Source organism: Aquila chrysaetos, chromosome 5 (genome assembly GCF_900496995.4).
Source record: "Aquila chrysaetos chrysaetos chromosome 5, bAquChr1.4, whole genome shotgun sequence".
Taxonomy (NCBI): Eukaryota; Metazoa; Chordata; class Aves; order Accipitriformes; family Accipitridae; genus Aquila; species Aquila chrysaetos.
The window spans coordinates 28,209,061-28,233,074 of NC_044008.1; the positions used below are offsets into that span (position 1 = coordinate 28,209,061).

Genomic DNA, 24,014 nt, shown 5'->3' on the forward strand with positions numbered 1-24,014 from the left:
ATGTCCCTGTAGACAGCAACGACCCTCCCGCTCCCAAACCAAAGCAAACTATGGATCTTCCCGAATGTGGAGTGTCCATATCAGTTTCAGTTCCTTGCAACTACAATCAGCTAAAACTGGTGAAGGCACATCATCTCCCTGCACTAAAATATTTTACTAAAAATCATACTCGCTTCTCAGGGGAGCAAAGTTGTGTGCTAAAACAAAAGGACTAGGATATTTCCTACCTCATCACATCCAGCACAGCGGGGTTTTTCGCTATCACAATAATGTCTTCCACAGTACAGGTTACCATTCTTCCAGAAATAGATCATGTCTACTAGAAGTTCACTGCAGGTGCAACACACAAAACAAGCTGGGTGCCACAATTTGTCATACCCAGCACGTTCTGCGTAGACAGCTGGGTCACCTTCTTTCATGTTCAGTTTGCAGCGATAGCAGGACTGGAAAGGGGTTATTACCAAGTTAAATAAGTCTTTGAAGAAGTACATTTATAGCAATCATATATTACCAACATTTAATAAATCCCACCTTCCCAGACTGAAATTAAAGCATTAGTTTACTCCCATGATCAGACAGTAGCGTGACATGATGCCACAGTACAGGTTTAACTAAGCAATTCAAGATGATGCACATTCTGCTGACATAGCACTAGTGTTACTTAAATGGATTATTGGATTTTGCCATGTTCACATTCTTGCAACTACAGTCTAGTTCTTAAAAAAGCAACAGGCAATTAAAATTCACGTTATGTTCTATAAGCCTTACATACTCAAGAATAAGGACAGAATAATAAGGAGCCTCCATCAAAGCTAACCAACTAGACTACGACTAGAACCCATGACAAGAAAATGGCTGTACTTATAGGTCATGAGAAGAACAAGCCATATCCGCATCACTGGTAGGAAAAAAAAAATTGTGAATATTTCAAACTCATTCTGTTTAAAGCTGTGTTCTAGGGATGCTAGTCACTCATGGCTGTTGTCCAATAGTCTGTGATTAACGATCTTAGGATGGGGAGAGTGATTATAGAAAAGGGACTACAAAGTTCATGAACACAACTACACTACAAATAGTTGCAAAAAGTTCATAGGCAGTCTTCTGCCCTATACCTGCTGACAGAGAGGGTTTTGTCATCGAGTCAAAAAACACAGGTGGTTTATGTTACTGAAACAAAAATTTTTATCTACAGTTTAATCACCGGTTTGGCATTTCCTGCACTCCAGTTGGTCTGTGGACTCAGTTGAACATCCTGGGGAGGTTTTCTCTATGATTCACATCACTACAAGCCCAGCCACAAATGGCTTTTTTAATTGTGTGTGTATATATATATAAAAAAATAAAATATATATAAAGTCTCTCAGCTGTAAGGCATATTGATCAGACCCCCACACTTATGTCAGACAAGCAATTCCAAAATATACATAGAAAGACATCAAAAGGGGAGGAAGAACAGCTTGGAACAGAATGAAAAAGGAAGTAATGAAAGGGAAAGTGTAAATATATATATATATAAAGCTTTTTGATTCTTTCTACTTTAGATCTCACACTCCAAGAGGAGTCATTTTGAAGGTTTATTAGTTGTATGGACCCAGATGAGGGCAAGATGATTCATTTACCTACCATGTGCAACATCCCCAGCCTAGGTAGTTAAAAGATGCATAAAGAGATTTACTTCTTTGCAAGATGAAAATACGCTGAATATCCATTTTTCTGTTATTCAGCTTTCATTCATGGTGAAATAGATTTTTTTTTTTAAACACAAAGGCAATTATTATAGGTATATTTGCATTAATAGTAGAGACCTGGTTGTTTGCATTTTGTTGTTGCTTTTTTAATCAGGTTTAAAAAAATTGCAATCCATTCCTATAACGAAAATTAATTTTTCAAGGGATTCTATTTACTACAGCTACAAGAACACATACTTTCAGACTCAGTCTGAAAGACAACGTACAAGAAGATTTGGAGAGCAAAGATGCAGAACTAGTAATAGATAGAAAAAAGTGTAGACAAGGATGGCAATTCTTCTGCAAGGCATTTAAGAGCTCTTCTCTGTATTGGTTTATTTTGAACTCTTCAAAAAAATAAAGAAGTTGAGATAATGCTATAGCATATAGCTGAAACTAAGTCACATTGCAGAAATCAGACAAAAAAATACTTAAAAATAATATATCTAAATCCCAATTATTTAGCACAGGGTAAACTCAGTATCCAACAATAGATAAGCAATTCAAATGTTCACTTACACTATTAAACACTTCTAAGTCTCTAAATCCCCGCCCACAGTGATGAGATACACCTGGCCTAAACAGTAGGAGGTATACTCAGGTGCTCAAGTAAGAAAGTTTGGAAGTGATAAATAGGTGTAAACGTAAAAACAAAGCACCTTTTGATATAATTACTCAGGAGGACGGAGTGCCTCCTACCCTTGACTTCATGTCATCCAAGCTAGTTGGCCAGCAGGGTACAATGCAAGGTGTTTATTTCTGTAGGTGTTTCTCGAGGAGACAAGTGAAGAATTGCTGTGGTGAAACTAAAGTAACCCAGCAGGAGAGGCTGAGTTAAGACAAAGTGACAGCAACCTAATCAAGCCATGATAAAATAACTTTTTAGAATCTTAGAATATCCATGACAAGATAATGGTAAAAATAACTGAATAATTAATTTTAGAAAGTAGCTACAGGTAACCAAATGGCACAGCATATGACTGATTAAGGTAAGGGAGCATGTTCAAAGCTAAAACTTAAGTGTTAATTTTATATTCCATATGAATTACACCAGAAGTATCATACTGTGTCAGTTTAAAAAAACAAAACAAAAAACAAACAACAAAAACACACCAAAAAAGCACACCACAGACCCCAATAACACTAAAAGCCATATTCTACAGCCATGTTAAACTTCTTTTCCATCTAGAACTTGTATATTCATTTTCTATAAGTAACCTGGAGACAAATAATTTTTGGGATTCATACATATAATAACGACATTTCTGGAAATCAAGTTACAGGAATTTTTGCCACTCTGAAGCAAAGGTCTACCTTCACTAAACTAATTTAATGTTATTTCAGTAATCCTATCCCTCTTTTGTATTCATAATTGGTAGCCAAGGCATACGGAACAGAAGTTAGCAAGTTATGTCAGAAATACTTTATTAAGGGTATAGTTTTAGAAATATCAATGATAACTGGGTAATTTTATATACCTTATTTTTTGTTGAGCTATTACAAGGCAGAAATCAGATGCCAAAAAAAAATAGATCAAAAAAATAGATCTGAACATCAAAAGAAGGCTAGTCAAAACAGCTGTTATATGTCTTGGCTTGTTGGACATGGGAGGGAGAGGTGTTACTTTACTATTTCTTAGTTTCATTTAATTTTAAACAGAATTTGTCAAGCGGGTAATTTTGGTGCTCTTCCAAGAAAGAGGAGAAAACAGGCTTCTAAAATTAAACTAAACTCTTCAAGGGGAGACAAGTGTAGCAATTAGTCTGTAAGACTACACAAGTATCTTGATTATTATTCTGTAAAAGCCACCTTGCTATACTGTATCTCCAAGCTAACATGTTTTTGCAAGGAGGATGAAAAGGTCACCTAGGAAGTTATTTGCTACAATGCATTAAATACAGTCAGAAACCAGGGTTCCATGTAGACATTCACAACATTTTCCAGTTCCCCTTCTTTCTTTCCCTCCCCAGATTTTCACTATTCCAATTTAACAAACAAGTTAATTGGGTTAAAATGACCAAAGACAGCACTTGCACGGTAATACAGGTTCTTGTTTTGTCTTTCCTTTCTTATACTTACATACTGAGATGCCTTCTGATCTGGGGACTTGCCCTCCATTGCTCCTACAGCAGCTGAGGTGCCTCTGTCACCATTGTTCAAGTTATTCTTGTCAGTATCTCTCGTTTCCACCTCACCAGGGAGCTTGACATCTCCTACGCCAAGCGCCTCGCTTTTGTACTTCTTCACAAACTGTTCCATCTGCTTAACTTCATTGGGGGAGAGCTCGTGGCATTTTGAAGGATCCTGATCATGAGCAGGCAGCTGCTTAGCCAACTGCTTCTTCCTGTACTGTGCGCCTTCCGAGCCAGCAACAGGCTGCTTCTCCTTGGGTAGCATCTGCATATACTGTCTAGCCTGAACCAGAAGGAATTAGATATCAGATGCCACTTCAACTAGAGACCCATCCTTTTAAGCAAACACGCAACTAAAATGATCTCTGCTGTTGTTAGCGACAGTCAAATTTGTCAAAAACAAGGTTCTTTCCATAAACATTAAGCTCCCGAAACACAGTAGAAGGAGATAAAATACAGCAGATGCATTAATTGGCTTCTTCCCAGAGTAAGAGGCAGGCTTCCTTTTAAGCCTTTTACAACATGCATAATAGTTATTACTTCTTAGAGTAAATAATAACATTTACACAGCACCTTGTCTCTTCAAAGCTATCTAAAACTACTAATCATCAGTATAGATTTAAAAAGTAGAAGCTAAATAGCCTGTGTGGGTCATACAGCCCATTGCTGAAATAATTCTAGCTAAATTAAGAAAAAAGCTCTAGTTTTAATAAAGCAAGGACAAGCCTAAAAATCAAGGTGGTAAATGAATGTTAAGTAACAGTCAATTTACATGCACAAGGTTTGATTAACTGACTGAAAAAGGATATTTTGAGAGATAGGTCAGAGATAATGCAATTCCGGCATGGATCACACAACACTGCAGTACAGTAAATTAGCAATCAAAGTTTGAAAAGCAAAATCCTCAGAAGGCTATCTACCATCTCATCTGCTTCAGCTGAACACATACTGGAAGAAAGTTGCTCTTTTAGACGTCAACACTGACCTTGTTCTTACCATATACAGTAAAAGCTATATGCAAGACTGAGCGTTCCCCTTAACTTTAAACAATGACATAAACTGTTGTGGGGTTGTTGTGGTTTTTTTCTTATTTTTCTTTTAAGCCCACATTCCATGCAAATTTTTCAAATTTACTAAAAAAAGGCAGGTTAGAGAAGTTTGACTTGAGGGACTTAGCAGATAACGCTTAATCCTATCTATTAAAAACCACCTCATTCCCTGGTTCTCAAGAAGTTCCATAGACAAGCATCCATATGTGCAAGATGATAGAGGCAAGACTCATTAAACAGGCACCATATTTTTAGTTTTGAGGAGGAAGAAAAGATGACTACAATAGGGAAATTTACCCTTCCAGTAAGCTCTACTTCTCTATCTCCCATCAACTCCTGCCTTGAGCATGAAGAAAAAGTGAGTTGGACTTACAAGTGTCTGATTCTGAACAGGAGGAGCCCACTCAAAAGTCACAGTATTGATGGATATATTCTTCTTGGCTGGCACTGGATTAGTCAGTATCATTACATTGCGTTTATACATGGGAATGCCATCATTCTTCAGCTTTGCAATAAGGGTTGTATATTTTGTATCTTCAAAGAGCTTCCCCACTTTCCGATCTTCCTCATTGCTTGTGAGGACATCATGCTCTTCCTGGCCACATTTGCAGTTGCGGCATATTTTTCTGAAATTTATGGAAACAGCAACAAAGTTAGTCTCAGCTGAAAATTACATCTCACACCAGCTGCATGCATAGTAACAAGTGACTGGGAACCCAAAACCTTGTTTTCAGTGCTTTAATTAGGGAATCTACAAGTTATTCTGCAATACGTCAAACACCTCTTGAGGATGTTCTTTACTTCTCCTGTTGTATTAATTACATTCTTTGTTCACAGAGATTGTGTTCAGATAGATATCAGTCAACTATACTAATGCATTTTGAATATGATGCTACAGCATTCTTTCAGTTACATCTCAGTACTGATCACACACATACATGTCCATTATCACCCACCTACCAGGTTTAGTATCGTTAGTCACCCATGAGTTAACTTAAATGCATCAACATGATCATCCCAGCAATCATTTATTTGGGCTGTTAGTTTTTCAGGTTCTCTTTATACACTCAAAATTACAGTATACTATTTTCTTCATATGCATTTCACTGTATGCATGATATTTGGTTATCACAGGGCTACTATCGAGTGGAAACAAGTATTTCCTAGAAAGGAAAAAAATGCATACAGCCATACATACAGTGTAATTGCATCAAGTTCTGTTCAAAGTTCAGCATTTAAAAGAAGATGAAAGAAAAGTGAAAGGCTTATATGGACAAAGCCTTTCAAACAGCTCTGAACCAAGTCAGAGGTACTCTTGGCACACGCTGTACAGAGAATTTTCACAGATAACATCCTTAAAAGGTAGGAGGCTTCACTTACTTAGATATAAGTGGTACTCTTTCATATACAACACATTTGAACTCCTTTGATTAAGGGATATTAGATAGCAATTTATTACCTTAGACATAATTAAAAAATTCACATATAAACCAGAACCTTGGATTAGACAAGCTAGTTTACTATTAATGGTTTCCCAGAGCTTCAGTTCAAAGCAGTCAGCCACAGCATATGGAAACTAGCTAAGCTAGATATTCACTAAAGGTTCTTATTATAGCCTACAAAAATGGATCAACCTTCTGCATCTCTAGTATGAAGACAAATGAGTAATATTTTACCCTATTATTTATTCTTCACCTAGCAAATAGCATAAGACTACTACCTATGAAACGCTTCTCAACCCTGCTTGCCAAAACCCATCAAAATCTAACATTGTTCTGCATCTTGCTTTCTAAAGTCTTGAAGGCAAGGCACATACCTTATCTTAAGTCATCTAACAGGTACATGACAAGAACACACCATGACTACGGAAGGCCTATTAGGTGATGGGAAAGGAAGGAAGGAGGACCTGAATACAACCGGTTGTGTGAAGTGTTGCACAGCCAGCCCCAAAGATACGCACTACACATGTACACCAATTTATGATGTGGGGTACCATCATTTCAGTGTGTGATGAATGCTGCCCTGGTCATGTAATTATACAGCAACCGTAGGTCATGGTAACCTAAGTTATAAAGCCCACTCCAAATAGAAATAGCTAACTCTGCAATAGAAATGAGCCACGCCACTCTAAACATAACAAGAAAATAAGAACGTTAAGCAGAGCAGACTCTGCTTTGCAATGCATAAAAACCTAAAGAGATCAATAATTGAAGTGCAGGCTGTCTGACAGCTTGCATGACTTCCAACTCATTTCCACAACAGGAAAGATGCACAGAATTTCAAATATTTGGATAACTAGTAAACACTAAGCACTTTGCAATCTCCCAGCTTACCAAAACATTCAAGCATGAACTAGCATTGCCCATTAAGCCTAAATGCTGTACTATGCATCTCAAGCACTCACAACATAAAATTTTGCAAGATCTTAAGCAGTCTACATGAGTCCTTTACCTAGCTAATAGAGACTATTTAATATACTAATAAAGCAATTTATATTCACTGTGCTCATCTTTTAAGGCGTGCATATGATTATACCTTATTACCACATCTCAATCACATCTTCTTTGAAATCTAATATGAGGTCACAGAATCAGACAGACCTTACTTTTTGCAGGCTTATTTCATTATTATATCATGACCATCATGCAGCTATATGCCTCACAGCACACATGCAACTTGAATTCAAGCAGTTAGTCCATCAGAACAATAGTTTACCAGGTATTTTCTTCACTTTTTCAACTTAAGTCTTTAGCAATAGTAAGCCCCAGTTTCAGTTTTGCCTCTCGACAGGATGTGATCTAACTACATTGGTGAACGAACAGACATTCTCAGGCAACCTTCACAGACTCATAGAAGTAAAGTATAGTCTTGCTGTCCAGAACTGCTCTGCTTGCAAAACAGAGCTCAGTAAGAACAATTCATACTGTTGTACTGCCTGCGTGGTCACAACAGTAGCGTGACAATTTGTGCAGCTCTCCCCACTCTGTACAGCATCCAACTACAGTGAAGCAGCATCGACAGCCTGCAGAGACCAGACCATCCCCAACAAGCTGTGGTGGAATTCTTCCCCTGAGACTTTCACACATGCTGGAAAAGCCACAAGTGCACCTTATTTTTGGTCATGCTACATCACGAAATTTCATATCTATTTTCTAGTAATATTCTCTCAGAATGCAGAACAGCTTTGAGATCCTGTTTCTGTTTCCAACTAGGAGAACACCCCGACTCAATTGCTTTTAAACACCCTCAGTCCCACCTTGAAGGCTTAACATGTTGCACTAATTTCAGTATCTGTGAGAGATTTTTCTGTTGTCCTGATAAATAGATGAACAGATAGTTGCAAAGAAGTAAAAGCATATAACTTGTCCTCAGGTCCTTCCTGGGTCCCACTGTGAAAACCACCATAGAACTACTGTGCTTTATACTTGCATTGAAAAGAATGAGCTACTCACTGATCTCCCCCAACTGCAGACTTAATTTAAGAATTTGACTGTGTACATCTCAGTCTAATGCCATCTCCTTGCTCTTTCAAGATTAAGTGAATGACTGCCTACATGGAGTTTGCAAGAAGCTGTTACAGGGGCTATGTTACAAAATTACAAGTGTAGTGGCCCTGGCATTAGAGCTTGTGGATAATTAAGTCTCCAAATGCAGGAGAAAACAATCCGGAAAGAATGTGGAGAATGCTGAGTCACAACTGATGTCAGCATCTCTCAGTAAGTCAAAGGAAAATCCCCGAGGCTGTTGCCATTTCCCCTGCTCCCCAAGGCTCCCCTGGATCTCAGCCACATGAAGATGTCTGTACACTGCTAACAGCCATAAAGAAAGGTTTCCTGTCCTGATTTATAACCCCTTTTCAGGACTGGAAATTATTCTAGAAAGATATCCAGTTGACATTTACACACATAACTCTTCCTGCTTAGTACTGTTTACAATTTAGTCATACCTTCTTCCACTAAGTTGCCACATCAGAGTCCTGTTCATTAGTCACTGTCCCTTCTGCAGAAGGGATATGGCCAATTACTTCTACTTAGAATAGACTGGCTGGTCATTTCTTTGACGACGATACAGCTATCTTACTGAAGCAACCCCGTCCCAATACCTCAAACTTAGACTCGTGAAGTGTATCTGATAACTGATGCTTAATTTTTATTTTTGGTGTTAAAGCAAACACCTCACATGTGCCAGGAAACCCAGTTGCTATTATATACACACACAGAGACATATTTATGAACACATGTATATGTATAGACTTAACTATCTCCTTTGGCTCCATCAAGAAGACAGGCAGTGAGAATTTCTTGTTCTCGCCATCTGCATTGTCAAAAAGATTTTCCCTTCACTTGAGGGCATTCAGCAAGATCCCTACTTAAGGAGGTATTAGGGACTCCTGCTTATGTGTTCACAGCTCAGGACTTCAAAGGAGAGAAATGTTCCTCCAATTAAAAGTTGCATATCACTGTAAAAGATGGATCTAGTAGATTGTGCCTTGCTTCCAGGTCTTGGGTAGGCAGAAAGAAGGAAGGTAAACAGATTCCACCCTCTCTCCCAAGCTGGTGAATTCCTGCATCCTGGATGTCTACTGACAGCAAGGATTAAAGACTTCCAGTTCTTTCTCCAAACCCAAATGTCAACCATCCTCCTACTCTTCTATCTTTTGGTGTATGGAGAGGAAAAATAATTCAGATCATGACCCTTCCTACACTGGCTTTGCAGTCATTCTAGTGACAGGAGGCAGCAGCTGCAAGCACATGGATGGCCTCAACAAATACCCGGCAGGTCCCGAGGTTTGTGTCCTCCACACAGAAAGACTAACCTCTTCCAGTGATTCCTTCTGTTATGCTTTCTTGCTATTAATGCAGCTATAGTAATCACAAATGTTTTGAACTGTGCCTCAGTACTTGCCTGTCAGCTGTAGTACCAGAAGATATTAAAGCCAACTTAAAGCTCTCCCTGCCTTCCAGGGATTGTATCTGTGCAGAGAAGCCAGATGCTGAAAAAGGTCATTCCCAAGCTTAAGATTCTTGTCTCCAGAAGCATTTTAATATCTTGGCAAGCTACAGAGACAATTATTGCTTTCCTGTATATACATGGCCAAGATAAATCAGAACCTTCCCTCCTGCTTTTAGCAACTGACTCCTGTCCCACACTTCCCTCTAGTGGGAAATGTATTCCCAAAGAGCAAACATGTATCTGACCAGCAATGTCTTACCGCCAGCCTGCCCTGTGAATTTTGTGGAGACAGTTTTGCAGACTGACAGAAATCTTAACACCTGAACTGAGAAGACCCTGCCCACTGCTGCTACACTTTGATGGAAGCATCATTGTGAGGGCAATTTTAAAAGCAAAAGCTATTAACACACTAAGATATAATGCAGGTAATTGTTCAATTTTTCACCATTCAGCTACCATTGTAGACCATGGCTCTCACTGTATTCATTTTGTGTTCAGCTCACAATACAGGTTTTCAGAACTTCAAAATTTAGGAACAAATTTTACGAAGGGCTTTGTTTACCACCATTTCTAAACTAGCCTAAATTAACAGTTCTGCACCTATATAAGCATCCCACACACTGTGCCAAGAATTACAGCACAAAGTGCCTAAACAGCACTTGCCATCCCAGAAGAGGTATTTTCCAAACACTCCCAGTATAGGGAAGAACAGGGTAGCAACTCCGTGTAAAACCCTGCTACTAGATAGGTATACTTGGATTTTTTTCGTGCACTTTCCACTCTGACTCAAAGGCAGAACTGAGGCTCTTTTGTACTGAAATACTGAAATTACATCTTAGCTCTCTGAGGTACATTGGAGTTTTCACGTACCAGACCAAGAATTATGTGATCTGCTGAAGCTCCTCAGCTCCCCCCAGGAGAGGGCAGTGTCACCCCTACACAGACTACAGCAAGGGCTGCAGCCTGCAGACAAGCACAACTGCTGCCTTACTGTACTGGATCTGGCGCCTATGGAGGTAACTCTCTTCATAATGCCTGTATGGTGCTGCGCTTTGGATGGGTGGCTAAAACAGCATTGATAGTACTTGCTATTGCTAAGCACTTCTCTCTACCAGTGTCAAGGCTTCCTCCTTTTTGGACTCTGCCCCTACTTCGGCAAGTAAGCTGAGCATGGGCAAGAAGCTGGGAGGGGGCACAGCGGACTCAAAGTGGCCGGACAGGTACTCCATACTAGTGTCATGCTCAGCAATAAAACAGGGGCAGAGGATGAAGAAGGCAGGGTTTTTGACTTCCAAAGTGGACACTGCCTGGAGACTGGCTGGGCACCAGTCCGCTAGTGGGAGGTGGTGAGTGACTGCCTTTGCATCACTTGCTCGCCCACCCTCCCTCACCCATTAAACTGACTTTATTTTGTTTCATGAGTTTTCTCACTTTTCTTCCTCCGTTTTGGTCCCTGCCCCGTTGTGAGGGGACAGGGGGTGAGCAGCTGTGTGGGTGCTTGGCTGCTGGCTGGGGTCAACCCACCACAGTTTTCTTTCATCCCAACGCGTAACAGCTTCTTTAACTACAGTCCCTACTTCAACACCTGTCTTTTACAGGTGAGTAGCAGTGAAATCCATGACTAAACTTGAACTGATTTTTAGCATTTGTGTTATAAAGACAATATTCTGTCCACTTGTGCTACAGTTTGCTTCTACTTAAAACAGAGTTTCAGATTTTAAGGCTAACACAACTAAGTGAACAGGTATTTGGGATCCATCCCTTTCTGTTCAAGTGGTAGACTCCCAAAAATCTCTGTATCATGCAAAATATAGTAATATATTTTTTCCTTTGAAAGCTGTTTACACAAAACTGATTTCAGACTTCAGATTCACACCCTTACTGTCCCCACTAGAAGCTCTGCTGAAGAAACAGCTACTTTCTAACCCATTCTTGAATTGCCTCAACGGCTAACTTTTCAACTGTTTCAGAGGTATGTGCCACATTTGTCTGACACCTAGATTATGCTTCTCAGACTACTTCTCACCACCTTATTAACCGAGTCTATCCTATATAGATTTGATTTCCAAATTAAATCTTAATCTTAACTAAATAGTCACTAGTTTTATGTCTTTTACTCGCTCTTCAATCCACTGCTCTCTACAAGCTCTTGCTTTCTAGGAGAGACAGTGTTCTGACAAGCTATGTATTCAGGACCTGGCACAATGAGCCCTAACCACAGGAGCATAGTGAAAAGCATATAAAGCAAAACACACAAAAACCTCCAAATACACACACAGAAGCAAACACACATTCTAACCTTGTAATCATGCTATTATGTGACTAAATCACTTCAGACATTTTATTTCTTTTTATTCCAAATTCTTCCCTGTTAAAAAATAAGCTAGGAATTACAAGGTCTAACAAAAGAGGACAAAAAGGAAGAGTTGAGAAAAAGTTAACTGGACTAACCTTTTATTTTTTTCTCCCCCACTTGCAATTTCCCCACCCATCACAGACTATGAACAAAACTTTCTCTCAAGTAGGAAGTGACATATTTTCTCATCTAACCATGGATAAACAACACTATTTACTCCTGCAATTTATTTTGTTTTACTGAATTGCCTATACACATTAACTATGTTCCATTGTATTTTACAAGTACCTCTACATGAGTCCCATCACTGACTGAATGCATATTGAAAAAGTCTTTCCATAAATTAATAATTTTTTATCTTTAGATGATCACATTTATTTACTAGTGTATTACAAATAATGACATGGAGCAAGGAGTGGTAAGTTGTTTCTATAGCTACATATTACAGATATGTAGCCAAGAATATATATTCTCATCAACTTACAGCAAGTCTTTGCCATGGTCTGTTCATCTGATTATTTTCTAAACCAAGTATCGGCTGCAGTCAAATACTTGGGCAAAGTTGTAAAGTCTCCTAGGCCTTATCTGCACCTGATGGCACTATGGCTGGGATATAAAGACTACCTTAAAAAAACCCCACAAAATAAAACCCTACTGCAGATAGTTATGACTGTAGCTAAATAGCATTGGTGAAATGTAATCATTTTAATTGCTAGCGTGCGCTAGTGCTACTAACATTTATTTTTATGTCCCTTCCAGGCTGTTCCCTTTGAGAGAGGGTTTGTTGTTTTTTTTTTTTTTTAAGTCAGAATCACTAAGCTACATCTTGAAGCACACCCAGTATGATCAGTAAACTGGGCTACCTAGATATATACATTTACATCTTGTTTAAGTAAAACAAGAAAGGTCTTAATAGAATACAAAGTTTCTGCAGAAGAAACAGCATAGACCACAGCATAGACTATTTACTTCTACTATCATCAGCTCTTACTGGTTTAGGAAGAGTGCATCATCCAAGGCCAAGTACTAACTTATTTGAATTATGACAACTCTTCCCCCTTTAAGTAATTTGTAGATATATACAAAGTTTCAACATCTTTTCAACATAGATAAGATATTTCACCTAAAATCTCAGAACAAAGCTTATGTACTTGGTCAGGAGCTGAGAAAGCATTTTATTACTGAGATAAAGCACACTTCCCTGTCATCTCTCTTACTGCAGGGATATAGATGTTTTTACAAACCTACTTCAACTGTTTATTAAGCTAAAGCAAATGCTTCAGTAGAAGTACTACCATTGACTTCATTGCAGATGAAATGTATGTTCGTAAGTGATTACATACTTAAACACTCTGTTGTAATGCAACTGAGAAGTCCTGGCCCTGAACCTAGACACAGCTTCTTTAAAGCATCTGAATAGCTTAACTGAAAGAGAGAACAAAAGCAGTTACTTACACATTTGCATATATGTGCCAAAATCTGCAGTGCTGAGTCACAGCTTAAGAGACATCTGGTGTCACTTACCTCCAGAAATGAAGCTCAAATCCTTCACACTTATCCTTGCATTTTAAGCAGGGGGCACCAAATCCTTGCTCATGGCCCAAGCCCATCTGTGTACAGAGCAAAATTACTACAGTCAGCTTCAAGAAATATGCTGCGTGAATGATCTTACTGCTGCCTTTATAATCTACATTCCACAGCTAAAGCAAAAGATAAGCATTTCACTAAGCTGACATCAGGACAGTATTTTGAGTTCCACTCACCTTTCTATTGTACCTACATAAGCAACAGTGTTCACACAAGCCTGTTCATAGGGTTGAGCTAGCAGGCAGCAAGTTAGCATTAGCCAAACCCAAGTATTTTTCTGGTGACTTGTCTCCCCAGCCCAGCTTGCTCTGCAAGCTTCACACAAGAGAAGCAGCAGATTCTCTGCAGCTCTTCCTTAGATCTGTGGCTGTGAAACCACAGCAAGTGAGGCCATAAGACCTCAAGTCAAAGGACATTTAATCCAGCTGTCAGGACAAAGTTATTTGCTGAATACGACTCGGCAAAAATACAGAAGAGCAAGAAATAAACAGAACCTACATTTATATGCACTAACCTGGTCACCTGATAGGAATAAAGAAAACACCTAAGTGATTTGTCTAATATTCCCAAGTATATTTGAGACTGGTCTGATAGTGATTGAGAACAGAACATACCCTTTACAATAACATTTCAGCTGGACTAATACCAGCTTACTTTCCGAGGAGAAAGAGAAACAGCACAGTTAGCAAAAACAATGACCATAAATTATATGCAAAGGGTTTCGCTGTGAAAAAGATTAAAAGGACAGACGACCAATTCATAATGCAGAGGAAATACAAGAGAATATAAAAAACAGTGCAGAGTAAAGGCCAGGTATTCACACAATATATCAACACATCAGCAAATTTAACTGAGTAACAGCCACTGGGTAGTTCGGGGTGAAAAACAGACACCAAGCACCATAACTTATGTATTCATATAACAGTAAATTTAAATGCCTCACTCCAGCTCTTTAAATCTTTGGGGAACGTTGCTCTTAAATCAGATGGATGAAGGACCACGGAACTGTGGCCACGGTTGGGTGTGCAGGCTCATGCCCAACATGCAGAGGGGAACCCATCCCCACACTCCCACCTACCACTCCAGTGGTGTGAGGAGCACTCCTAGTTAGCTGTGGATAGGCACAGTGGGAGGAGGGACAGTCAGCTCACCTGTAGTTTGGCTTTTACCATGAATGGAAAATGAGCTAGAGCTGACAAGTGCTGGTACTAATCTTAGTTCTGGCAACAATAATACAATGCCAGGGCTGTGGTGATGCAGTTTTATTATGAAGAAGTTTGCAATTTACTCTGAGAAGTTATACTACTATTGTTTTATGTGCAAGGATATAAAGAGCTCAACTTTCAACTTGTTTCTGTCCAAAATGAAGGAACAGATTATTCACAAATCACTTGCTCAACACAAAACACACGGTAAGATGCAGGGAAGACCACATTTTCAGTTATTTTATAATTTGAAGGATCACTGCCTCCATAGTCATTAGACATCCCCGAGGAAATTACAAATTTTTCTTGCAGATTATGGTCTGTTTAGGGAAAAGAGATACTTTGGCAGCTATTAAGTTACTGCTTGCAACTGCAGAGATGGATAGAGGGGCGTGAAATTATTTCTTCCTTTCTTATCTGGAAGAAATACAAGCCTGCTGTGATCATGGTGACATCTTTATCAGCCTAAGGGCTCAAGAAGTTCACATGCTGTAAGTGCTAACCTGAAGCCAGACCAGTAGACATCTAAAATAAACATAACTTTGAAGATTAAGTTCTTTCATCAACTACATTTTAGTCTATGTTGGATATATAAAGCTAATGGGTTAATAAAAGTTTGTCTCCACTGAAGATGGGTGTTTACAGGGGTCTTCTCATCTGGAATCCAGTGCCCCACCATACACACACAGTACCTTGGTGCACACACACCATACATCAGAAAACAACCAAGCACTCTAGTCAAGTCGCACATGAAGAGAACAAAATGTTGGCCAGGATGTTCCCTAAAGAGAAAGAGGAAGCTAAAGCAATACAAAACAATTGCTTTTTTTCAGGACAGGTTGGTTTTTGTTTGGGGTTGTTTGTTTGGGGTTTTCTGGTTGGTTTTTAAAGTCATCCTCCCTAAAAAGCTGTTAAACTTAAAATGTGCTTGCACTGCCCTGAAAAACAGCCACCGCCCCCCCCCCCCCCCCGCCCTGCCCAAAGCAAAGCCAACATTAACCCATTCTCACTTGCTGCTACACCAGCTACAAACTGGAATTACTTCTTTATGCTTATGCTCTCCCCTCCTTTAAAAAGAGGGGAAGGGGAAAAGGGGAATAATGATGATTTTATTGGTATTGTAATTAGAAGGCTTAGAAACCTACAATCACTTGTGTATAGAGCGCTATTGTACAGTACACAGAGAAATAGCCTTAACATTTCATGAATTACCAAAACAGAGTCCGAAATGCAAGTACGAAAATGAAAATGGTTTCTGCAATTTTTTAATATATCATTTCCAAGCCTCCTAACATTCAGGGTTTTTCAAGCTAAAAATACCTCTCCAGAAGCAAATTAAGAAGAGGAAATATGTGCTAAATGCTCCACCCAAAACGTACTCCCTTCTCCAGACTAAAACAGACAACAACCAGCCAGCCTACTTGCATCTTCACAACCAGCAGTGTCAGTGGAGATTTCTTCAGAAATACAGGATCCCACATTACTTCCCCAGTAATGAAGAGCATATCGTTAAGTAAATGCTTATGCAGCTTGAGACAAAGTGAATTAGCAAACAAGATAGACTTGTTTTGAAATGTATTTCTCAGTTTGCTGCACAACAAAAAGAAGGGGATGACCTTTCTATACACAATGTCTGGTCACCTTATGGAAAAGGTTTAGCTCGAAACTAAGGAGCACATTGAGGACCAAATTAGACATGATTCCAGATGCACAGCCTCTGCCTTTGTTCTGATAGAGAAACTATGTGGCCATTTGCCAAAAATAAAGATATAAAAAAATTGCACACAGTGCTTTTGAGTTTGACTCTATCTAAAAGTCAGTGCACATCAAACATCCCTCCACAGTCCTGTAACAGGACCTCCTTCAGTGGTAAGGAAGCATCAGCCTTAGAAATGACTGTTTCTTCAACAGCTGATTCTGCTGTAATTTAGGAAATTAAGAGAGCCTAAAGCTGCAGCAGGCTTCTTCATTGCTGCTGCCTACATCTATTTGCCATGCCTTCTGAAGGACATGGCCAGCTCTGTGCTGGAGCACCCAGAGATAGAGAGCAGGCTGAGCACATACTGGAGCGGGAAAGCATGCCTGAGAACAGGAGGGAATCCATTTTCCCCATAAATGGCGTTATGGGAGAAATGGCACAGATAGGTCAGCTGAAATACTGCCAGAAGAAGGTTCCTGCCTGTCTACTGCCATTAATTTTCATTTTACAGCAAAAGCTATCCAAAACCATCTGGTATTACTAACATACCCAATACAGTTTTAAATAGTCCGAGTACAGAAGACGATATAAATATGATTGAGATCATCCGTTGCATGCTGCTTTCAAGATTAAATAGTCCTCTAGGGCAGAGAATTTTAAATGGCTACAGCTAAGTGAGAATTAGTAAAAGACTGCCCTGCTTCAGTTCAGACTGGAATCCAGAGTCAAAAGTGGGCTGTCTTTACATTAAGGAGACCTGTGTAGAAGCTTACTGTCATCTTAAAAACCCAAATGGTCCCATTCAAGTGTCTAATAGTTTGTTCAAATGTGTAAGAGAAACCCAGTAGTTGCTATGAAATAGTCTAGACCTGGCTTACCAGAAGCTTCTGCCCACTGTCTCTCAATATTATCACTGTACAGTGACTAGAGTCTAATTCTGTATTCCCTCCCACAAAGAAGCTGGGCACAAATGATACAAAGGGTATCCTAGCAGAGTTCCACTGGAAGTCTTCAATTATTTTGAGTTACCATTTAACAGTCATCAGACCCACCACAAATATAGCCCTCAAAGCTAGTTGCTCTGACCTTCCTGCCCCTTTACAAAGGGGCCCCTTGGGTGCAGCAATAAGAAGGTAAAAGAGGAACCCATAACAAAATGGAGAAACTCCACTTGGCATTTCTAGGTCTCCCTCCCACAAGATTTCTTCCACCTCCTCAGTCCCACCAAAGGACCAGAGCTAACTTGGGTCTTGGCTGCTTTTCCTTCCTCCCTCCAAGGAAACTCGTGTACCACCAGACAGGTGAGCTGTATTAATATTTCACCTTGCCACAATACCGGTACTTAGCCTCTGCAGAAGATCAGAAGCCCTTTCCACTGTTTGAGACCTCTCCAGAATTTGAAAGGTTGTGACTATACAGTGAGAAAGTTGTCATTAGTGGATTGTGATAATTAACAGTGGAGCCCCAGAGTAGACTTAAATCCTCTTCATTGTCCTTTTTGCAGAACTGTGTCCCATGCCCTTGAGTCCTCCAAGGGCAGAAGCAAAGAAATCCATGCTAAAGCTATTCCTGGATTTACTGTAAAATCCCAGGAATCTTCTGGTTTGAAGATTACCTAACTATTGATCCATTTGGATGTTTGAGGGGCTACATCAAGTGATATTGTTTCCCATTTCCAATGTAAGCTTGAGAAAAACACCTGTATAGCACAACAGAACAGACTTCTAGCATATCCTAATGTACTTTAGAAACTTACAAAGAAGTGAAGGTAAAGCCAAGTATGCAAAAACAAAAAGAGACTGAGAACAAGACACATTAGAAATCTCACATGCTATGCATGCTTTATTGCTGAGACCTGATCTTGTATCACTCTATTCTGTACCAGCAGAAGTCTTCTCTAGTAGGGAAACACAACAAATTGGAAATTAAAATAGGCTACAGCATTTAAATTTTAAAAGCAGCAGAGCTATGTTATTTCTTATGATTCCAGAATGAAAAAAAAAACAACCCAACCACAAGAGACATGCTTATATGTGGACAATGCTTATAAGACTTCTACAGACTCTGTATGAGAAGAGAGAAAAAAAAGTTCCATCTGTAGAGCAGTATCCCACTAACCACCCTATATTTGTTATTATTTAACATGTCTATTGAAATTGACAGGAAGTCTGTCCTAGCTTTTTTGACATACGCAATTTGATTTAGGGAAAAGTTGACTGGAATAAAGATGTAGAAGCTTGGGTAAGGAGGTCCATTTGCACAGAAAGAAGGATGCCAAAAAGTCGTCGCATCCAAGAAAAATATTAGAAAGATGATCTGGGCAGGACAGGCAGAAAAATAAATCGAGGAGCTGCAGCAGCCTATGATAGCACACAAGTACTAAGAATTTATTTTATTGTGATGTCTTCAACTAAATATCAAACAGTTCAGAATATAAATATTTAAGACACTGCTACACAGTCTGCTGTCAAAAGACTAACAGCTATTAAAGATCTCAGCCGGATAGAAATCAAGTCATGTTTATTCACAAAGTCCAGTATTATGCTAGCTAAGTTGGAATGCAGCTGACGCACCAATAACACTGCCTATAAACCACCAATACAGCACTATCCATCACCCAATGCTGCAGAGGCTTTTTCACAATACTTGGCATATTTTGTTTTGACATCAGTGCTCTTGCCCAGTTGCATCTTCTAAGATTAGGTTTTCAGAAGCAGACCTGGAAATCTACATACTCACTTATTAGGATCTTAAGTCATGCAGGAAAGCACATGCTTTTTTTCAGCCAGTGCTCTTAGAAGCTGCAGCTAGACAACCTCAGACTGAAAACAAGGCACAACGGAAGGGTTGGGCAGACACTAAGAAACAAAAAGACCAGAAACACACATACAGCAGTATCAAAGTACAGTTACATCTGGTGTAATCTGGAATTATCATGACAGAAGCCTCCTTACTCCCTTGACCTATTCATTTGACCAAGCCTAAGACTAGATAACAGCCGTGACAAGCTTTCACCTTCACAGCCCTATTCTTCCTGCAGGTCTCCAGCACCAAGAAGAACCTCAGCAACTCTGCATGTTAGCAGGAAGTACATATTAGGGGTTTTGGTTTTTGTTTTTGGTTTTTTTTGGTGGTTTTTTTTTGTTTGTTTGTTTGTTTTAACATATACACCCTATGTAAAACATATATACACACACATCCCATACGTATATATTAGTTATATATATAAACCAAACATGCATATCTATTTAAAACAGATTGTAAAATACAATTTTTAAATACAGCACAGTATGTATATTTACATCTACCCCATTGCATCTGTAAACTTTGTATTTGCTAGGAAGAAGCCATTAATTTGCAAGACATGTTCAGCATACTTTGAGATAAAAGAAATGTGTTTTTAAGCAACTTTTACCAATAAAATTTCATTCACAATTGTTACTCACCATTATTATTATTATTATTTTACTTAGAGGAAAGGAAAAAACATTTATTTTTTTCCAGGAACACTTGCAGAAACAGATCTTTATGCCTTTAATGACAGAATACTGTAACTTAAAAGTAAGTTAATTTTCCATCTCACTAATACTTGGCTTATAATTATAGCATATCAAAGAAAGTTTAACCTGATCTTCGAAGTCATGCAGTCCTGCATTCAAAGAGTTTCTTGGCTTGCTATTCAGGCATTTCATGTTAACTTATGGTCAAACACCTAGGGAGTACTTTTGCACAGGAAAAAAAAAAAAGTAAAAAAATGTTTAATTTAGCCTTGCCATCTTTGCCAAGCTGATATCCAGGCACATTGGACAAAAAGTAACTAGGGGTGTGCATTCAGATAGGTGTTCCAGAAAACAATTCACAGAATTTTTTTTTTTAAGTTTGTGAAGGAAAAAAAAAAAATAATCCCACCACAACATATGCAGGAAGCAGTTACTCAGTTTCCTTGTTAACAAAACTGAAGTAGCTCCTCTCACACCTCCACACTTGTTTTCATAGTTCTCCTTGCAGGCAAAATTTACCCATGAATAAAATTGCATTTCCTTGATCTTACTATACATAAGGAACAGCAAAGAAGCTCTGCTATCGTGGGTTTCCATGGCAGTAACACCAAAACAAACAGTGACCTCAACAGGAAGCATAGCCCAGCAGATATTACTAAATCATGCTTTGCAAAACACGAAAAAGTTGACTTTGCTCCTATAAGTATTTTATTCACCATTCATTTATCAACAAGCATTACAGTTGTTGACTTAATGATGGCTAAACCACTCTGTGTTTGGTTTTCCACCATAACAAAACAAACCAAGTCTCACGCCATAGAAAAATAACCACGCAGTCATTCTACATCGGAGAAGTTGCACCTCTTCTCCCCAAACTCCTCTGCCCCTTCTCCATCACAATCAAAGTTCCTTTTATAAAGCAGGCATTATACTGTGAAAGCTTATACAGAACAGACTCACTGCCAGATTCTTATTTTCTCTAGTGAAGCACAAGACCATGCTGCCAGCAGGACTGGAAAGCAGGACCGTGACCTACTGATTCATTTTACCAAGCTCACAGAGGTGACAGACAGGGCAGGAATCCAGACTAGCAGAACTTTGTTCTAACAGAGGCTTCAACAAAAAGCATTAAATCTTCATTTTCCCTATACCCTCCAAGCAAGGTTTGAGAACACAGTGTACATTGTGTTTGAGAGAAATAGTCGTCTGTTTGTTGCACAAGTACTTTTCAAGCTGGAGCTGCTGTTTTTAGGCTTCAGGTCTGTGTGCAATCTCTTTTTATATACAAAATTATCTTCACAATCCTCAAGTGCAAGAGCAAATCCAATCGCTCCTGAGAAAAAGGAGAAAACTATATAGTCAGCCTTAAACTCCCCATCCCCTTTAAAGGGAAATTATAAGGGACAGTAATGTATCAGTCTTAGTATTAACACAGTAGCTGAGAAGACTGCCTTGCAACTGTATTTTCCCTCACTATTCACTGCCTAGACATTTGCCAGTCATTTTATGTCTCTGAGAAGCACACAGACTTGACTACAAAAGAGTTATACATATATGTGGAAAAATGTGTATGTTCTGCATATATTCTCAGTGCTGAAAATGCATTCTGAAATTTGTGTTTCCTGCAGACTGTGGTTGTCCAGAACCCAGGATTCAGACCAAGAGAGACATCTGGCTACACAGCAGACTTCCTTCCTCCAGCCACTTGTGAAGACAGCAAGATGAGTTTTACAGCACAGAAAAGAAACTGAATAGAAGATGTTAAATGAAAGGTCTGAGCTGAAGTAATTGTGTCCCTAGATTCCTCACAGCCACTTAAGAGTATGTTACACAGGAATGCTGCCTTTCTCTCAAAAGACAGCAAATATATGAGCTATTCACTGCTAAAAGGATGGGTTAGAAATTGTGGCAGGTGGGGCAGTAGTTCTTTCTGCTGAAGGACAGGTAGGTTGTTTGAGCCCTAGCGGTCTTGTACTGGAGGGGAACCAATTTCTGTCAGATGAACTGTGCTAGAACTGTTAAATTTGGGGGGGGGGGGGGGAAATCAAACCTGATATCAACAACGAGAACAGACTTTCCTGAACCAGTTCAGAAGTGTGTTTTCTCTTTGTACAAACCCAGACACATAAATGTAGAATTCACATATATGTGCATGTTTTTCTCCAGTACAATACCAGCTCCTTGAAAGCCAACAGCAGCTTTCTAAAGAGACAATGCAGTAGTTCACAACTGAAGAATGGACTCATGGCCTAGTGACACTTGGAGAAATCTCAGGAATGTCACCTTGGAAACTTCATCTCTTGAGTTTTCTAGAAGCAGAAAATGTCCCTGTGCAGTTATACATTAGCAGTTGTGGGCAGGGCAAGAAATTTTTCTACAGTTATGAGGTGAGTGTCTGAGTCTCCATACCATGCCCTGCTCCACTGGGCATTGATTTCCCTCTGCTCTGCTGAACACCAGGGTTACAGAACAGCCAACTTCTAAACTCAGACTTTGAGTTCAGAAGAGCAAGAGAATGGCAACTTATCTGGGGACAACGTAGCAATTCCTGCTTTCTTCTGGCCAGTATTCTTGGAACTTCCTACCCAACAGGCAGGTTAGCCATCATTAGTCCATAATGTCTACCTCCATTTGGCAGGCAGTAAATAGGTACAAGTCACTACAAAATAAAAAGTTAACATAAGGTAGCAAGCAAATTTTGTAAAAGGACTCAAGTTATTTCAGCCCAGTGCGTAAGATATGAAGACAGGGGTGAGAACCACAACATGTAGTTAAGTAACCCATTACTGCTGATGGACTAAAAAACTGACATGGACATCTCCACCTCAAGACAAGTTTCTCTTAAAGGCCAAGTAGTTTACTGGTTTTGATAAACTTTACTGGAAACTTCCCAGAATGTTCTTCCACCTTTCAAGAAAGGGGGAAGTTGGCAAAAAAAGAGAGAAGTAAAAGATAAGGAAACAAACAGGTTGAGAACAGGAATTAAAGGATGGAGACTGAAGACATGCAGCTACTACTACTTGAAGACAAGCAGAGTTGACATGAACTGTTACTCATTTGTTCCAATATACAAAATCTGAAGAAGTCTTGATTAAGTAAATATCGGTTGTCAAAAAAGAAGGAAAGAATTTAGTACCGAACACACTCGTACATAGCAAAGCTTCCCAGTTCTCCCTGCATTGACTTGTCACAGATCCTTGTCTGTTCTCTTGGGAAGTGAGCTTCACCCAAGTTATAAAGAGAAAGAAGGTGATGAGGAGATGTGAACAAGGGAGGAGAGACAGAGGAAGAACAGAAGTAGTTTTCTGAACATACGTATAGTAGAAACAGAGAAAACTTGAAGTTCTTCACACCATAAACATCTCTTTGCAGTATTAATACTAAAGCTGAACAGCACAGAAAATACAAATTACTTTCTACAAACAGAGCTTTGCTGGTTTCTTTTGTGGCACTAGCTTCCATGTCTGAACAGGTTCAGAAAAGTCTTCAGGTATCTTTGAAGTTGATGAAGGAGAAAAGATGACCAAAGAAAAATATGACAACAGTAGTCAAATAAACTTACAACACACACAACTACCCAATAATTACAGTGCATTTTAAAGCAGATGTTCAGCAGCTACAAGTTCACTTGAACCAACACTCCACTACCAGCAGAATTGTATCAGTATTTCACAGGACATATTCATTTTCTCTTTAGATGGAGAAATTGTGAATAGGAATGCTCTATCTTCCACAAATATGCATCTCTCCCCTCTTGGAGTTCAAAAAAACTTTCAACAAACAAGCTCTGTGACACCATCAAGTTT

The 24,014-nt window shown here is 39.2% G+C and overlaps 1 protein-coding gene across 2 annotated transcripts in view; it reads right to left on the bottom strand.

The window, feature by feature from the left end:
- Positions 1–24,014, bottom strand: part of TES (testin LIM domain protein) — a 39,023-nt gene that overhangs the window by 13,506 nt on the left and 1,503 nt on the right. For both annotated transcript variants that reach the window (XR_005932518.1, XM_030015993.2), the window contains exons 2-5: positions 13,742–13,827; positions 5,282–5,534; positions 3,807–4,142; positions 228–443 (exon numbers count right to left, since the gene is read on the bottom strand). Coding sequence is in view for 1 of the 2 variants with exons in the window: in XM_030015993.2 (XP_029871853.1) it covers positions 228–443; positions 3,807–4,142; positions 5,282–5,534; positions 13,742–13,827 (891 nt within the window). In the remaining variant the exon portion in view is untranslated. The remainder of the gene's footprint in view (positions 1–227; positions 444–3,806; positions 4,143–5,281; positions 5,535–13,741; positions 13,828–24,014) is intronic.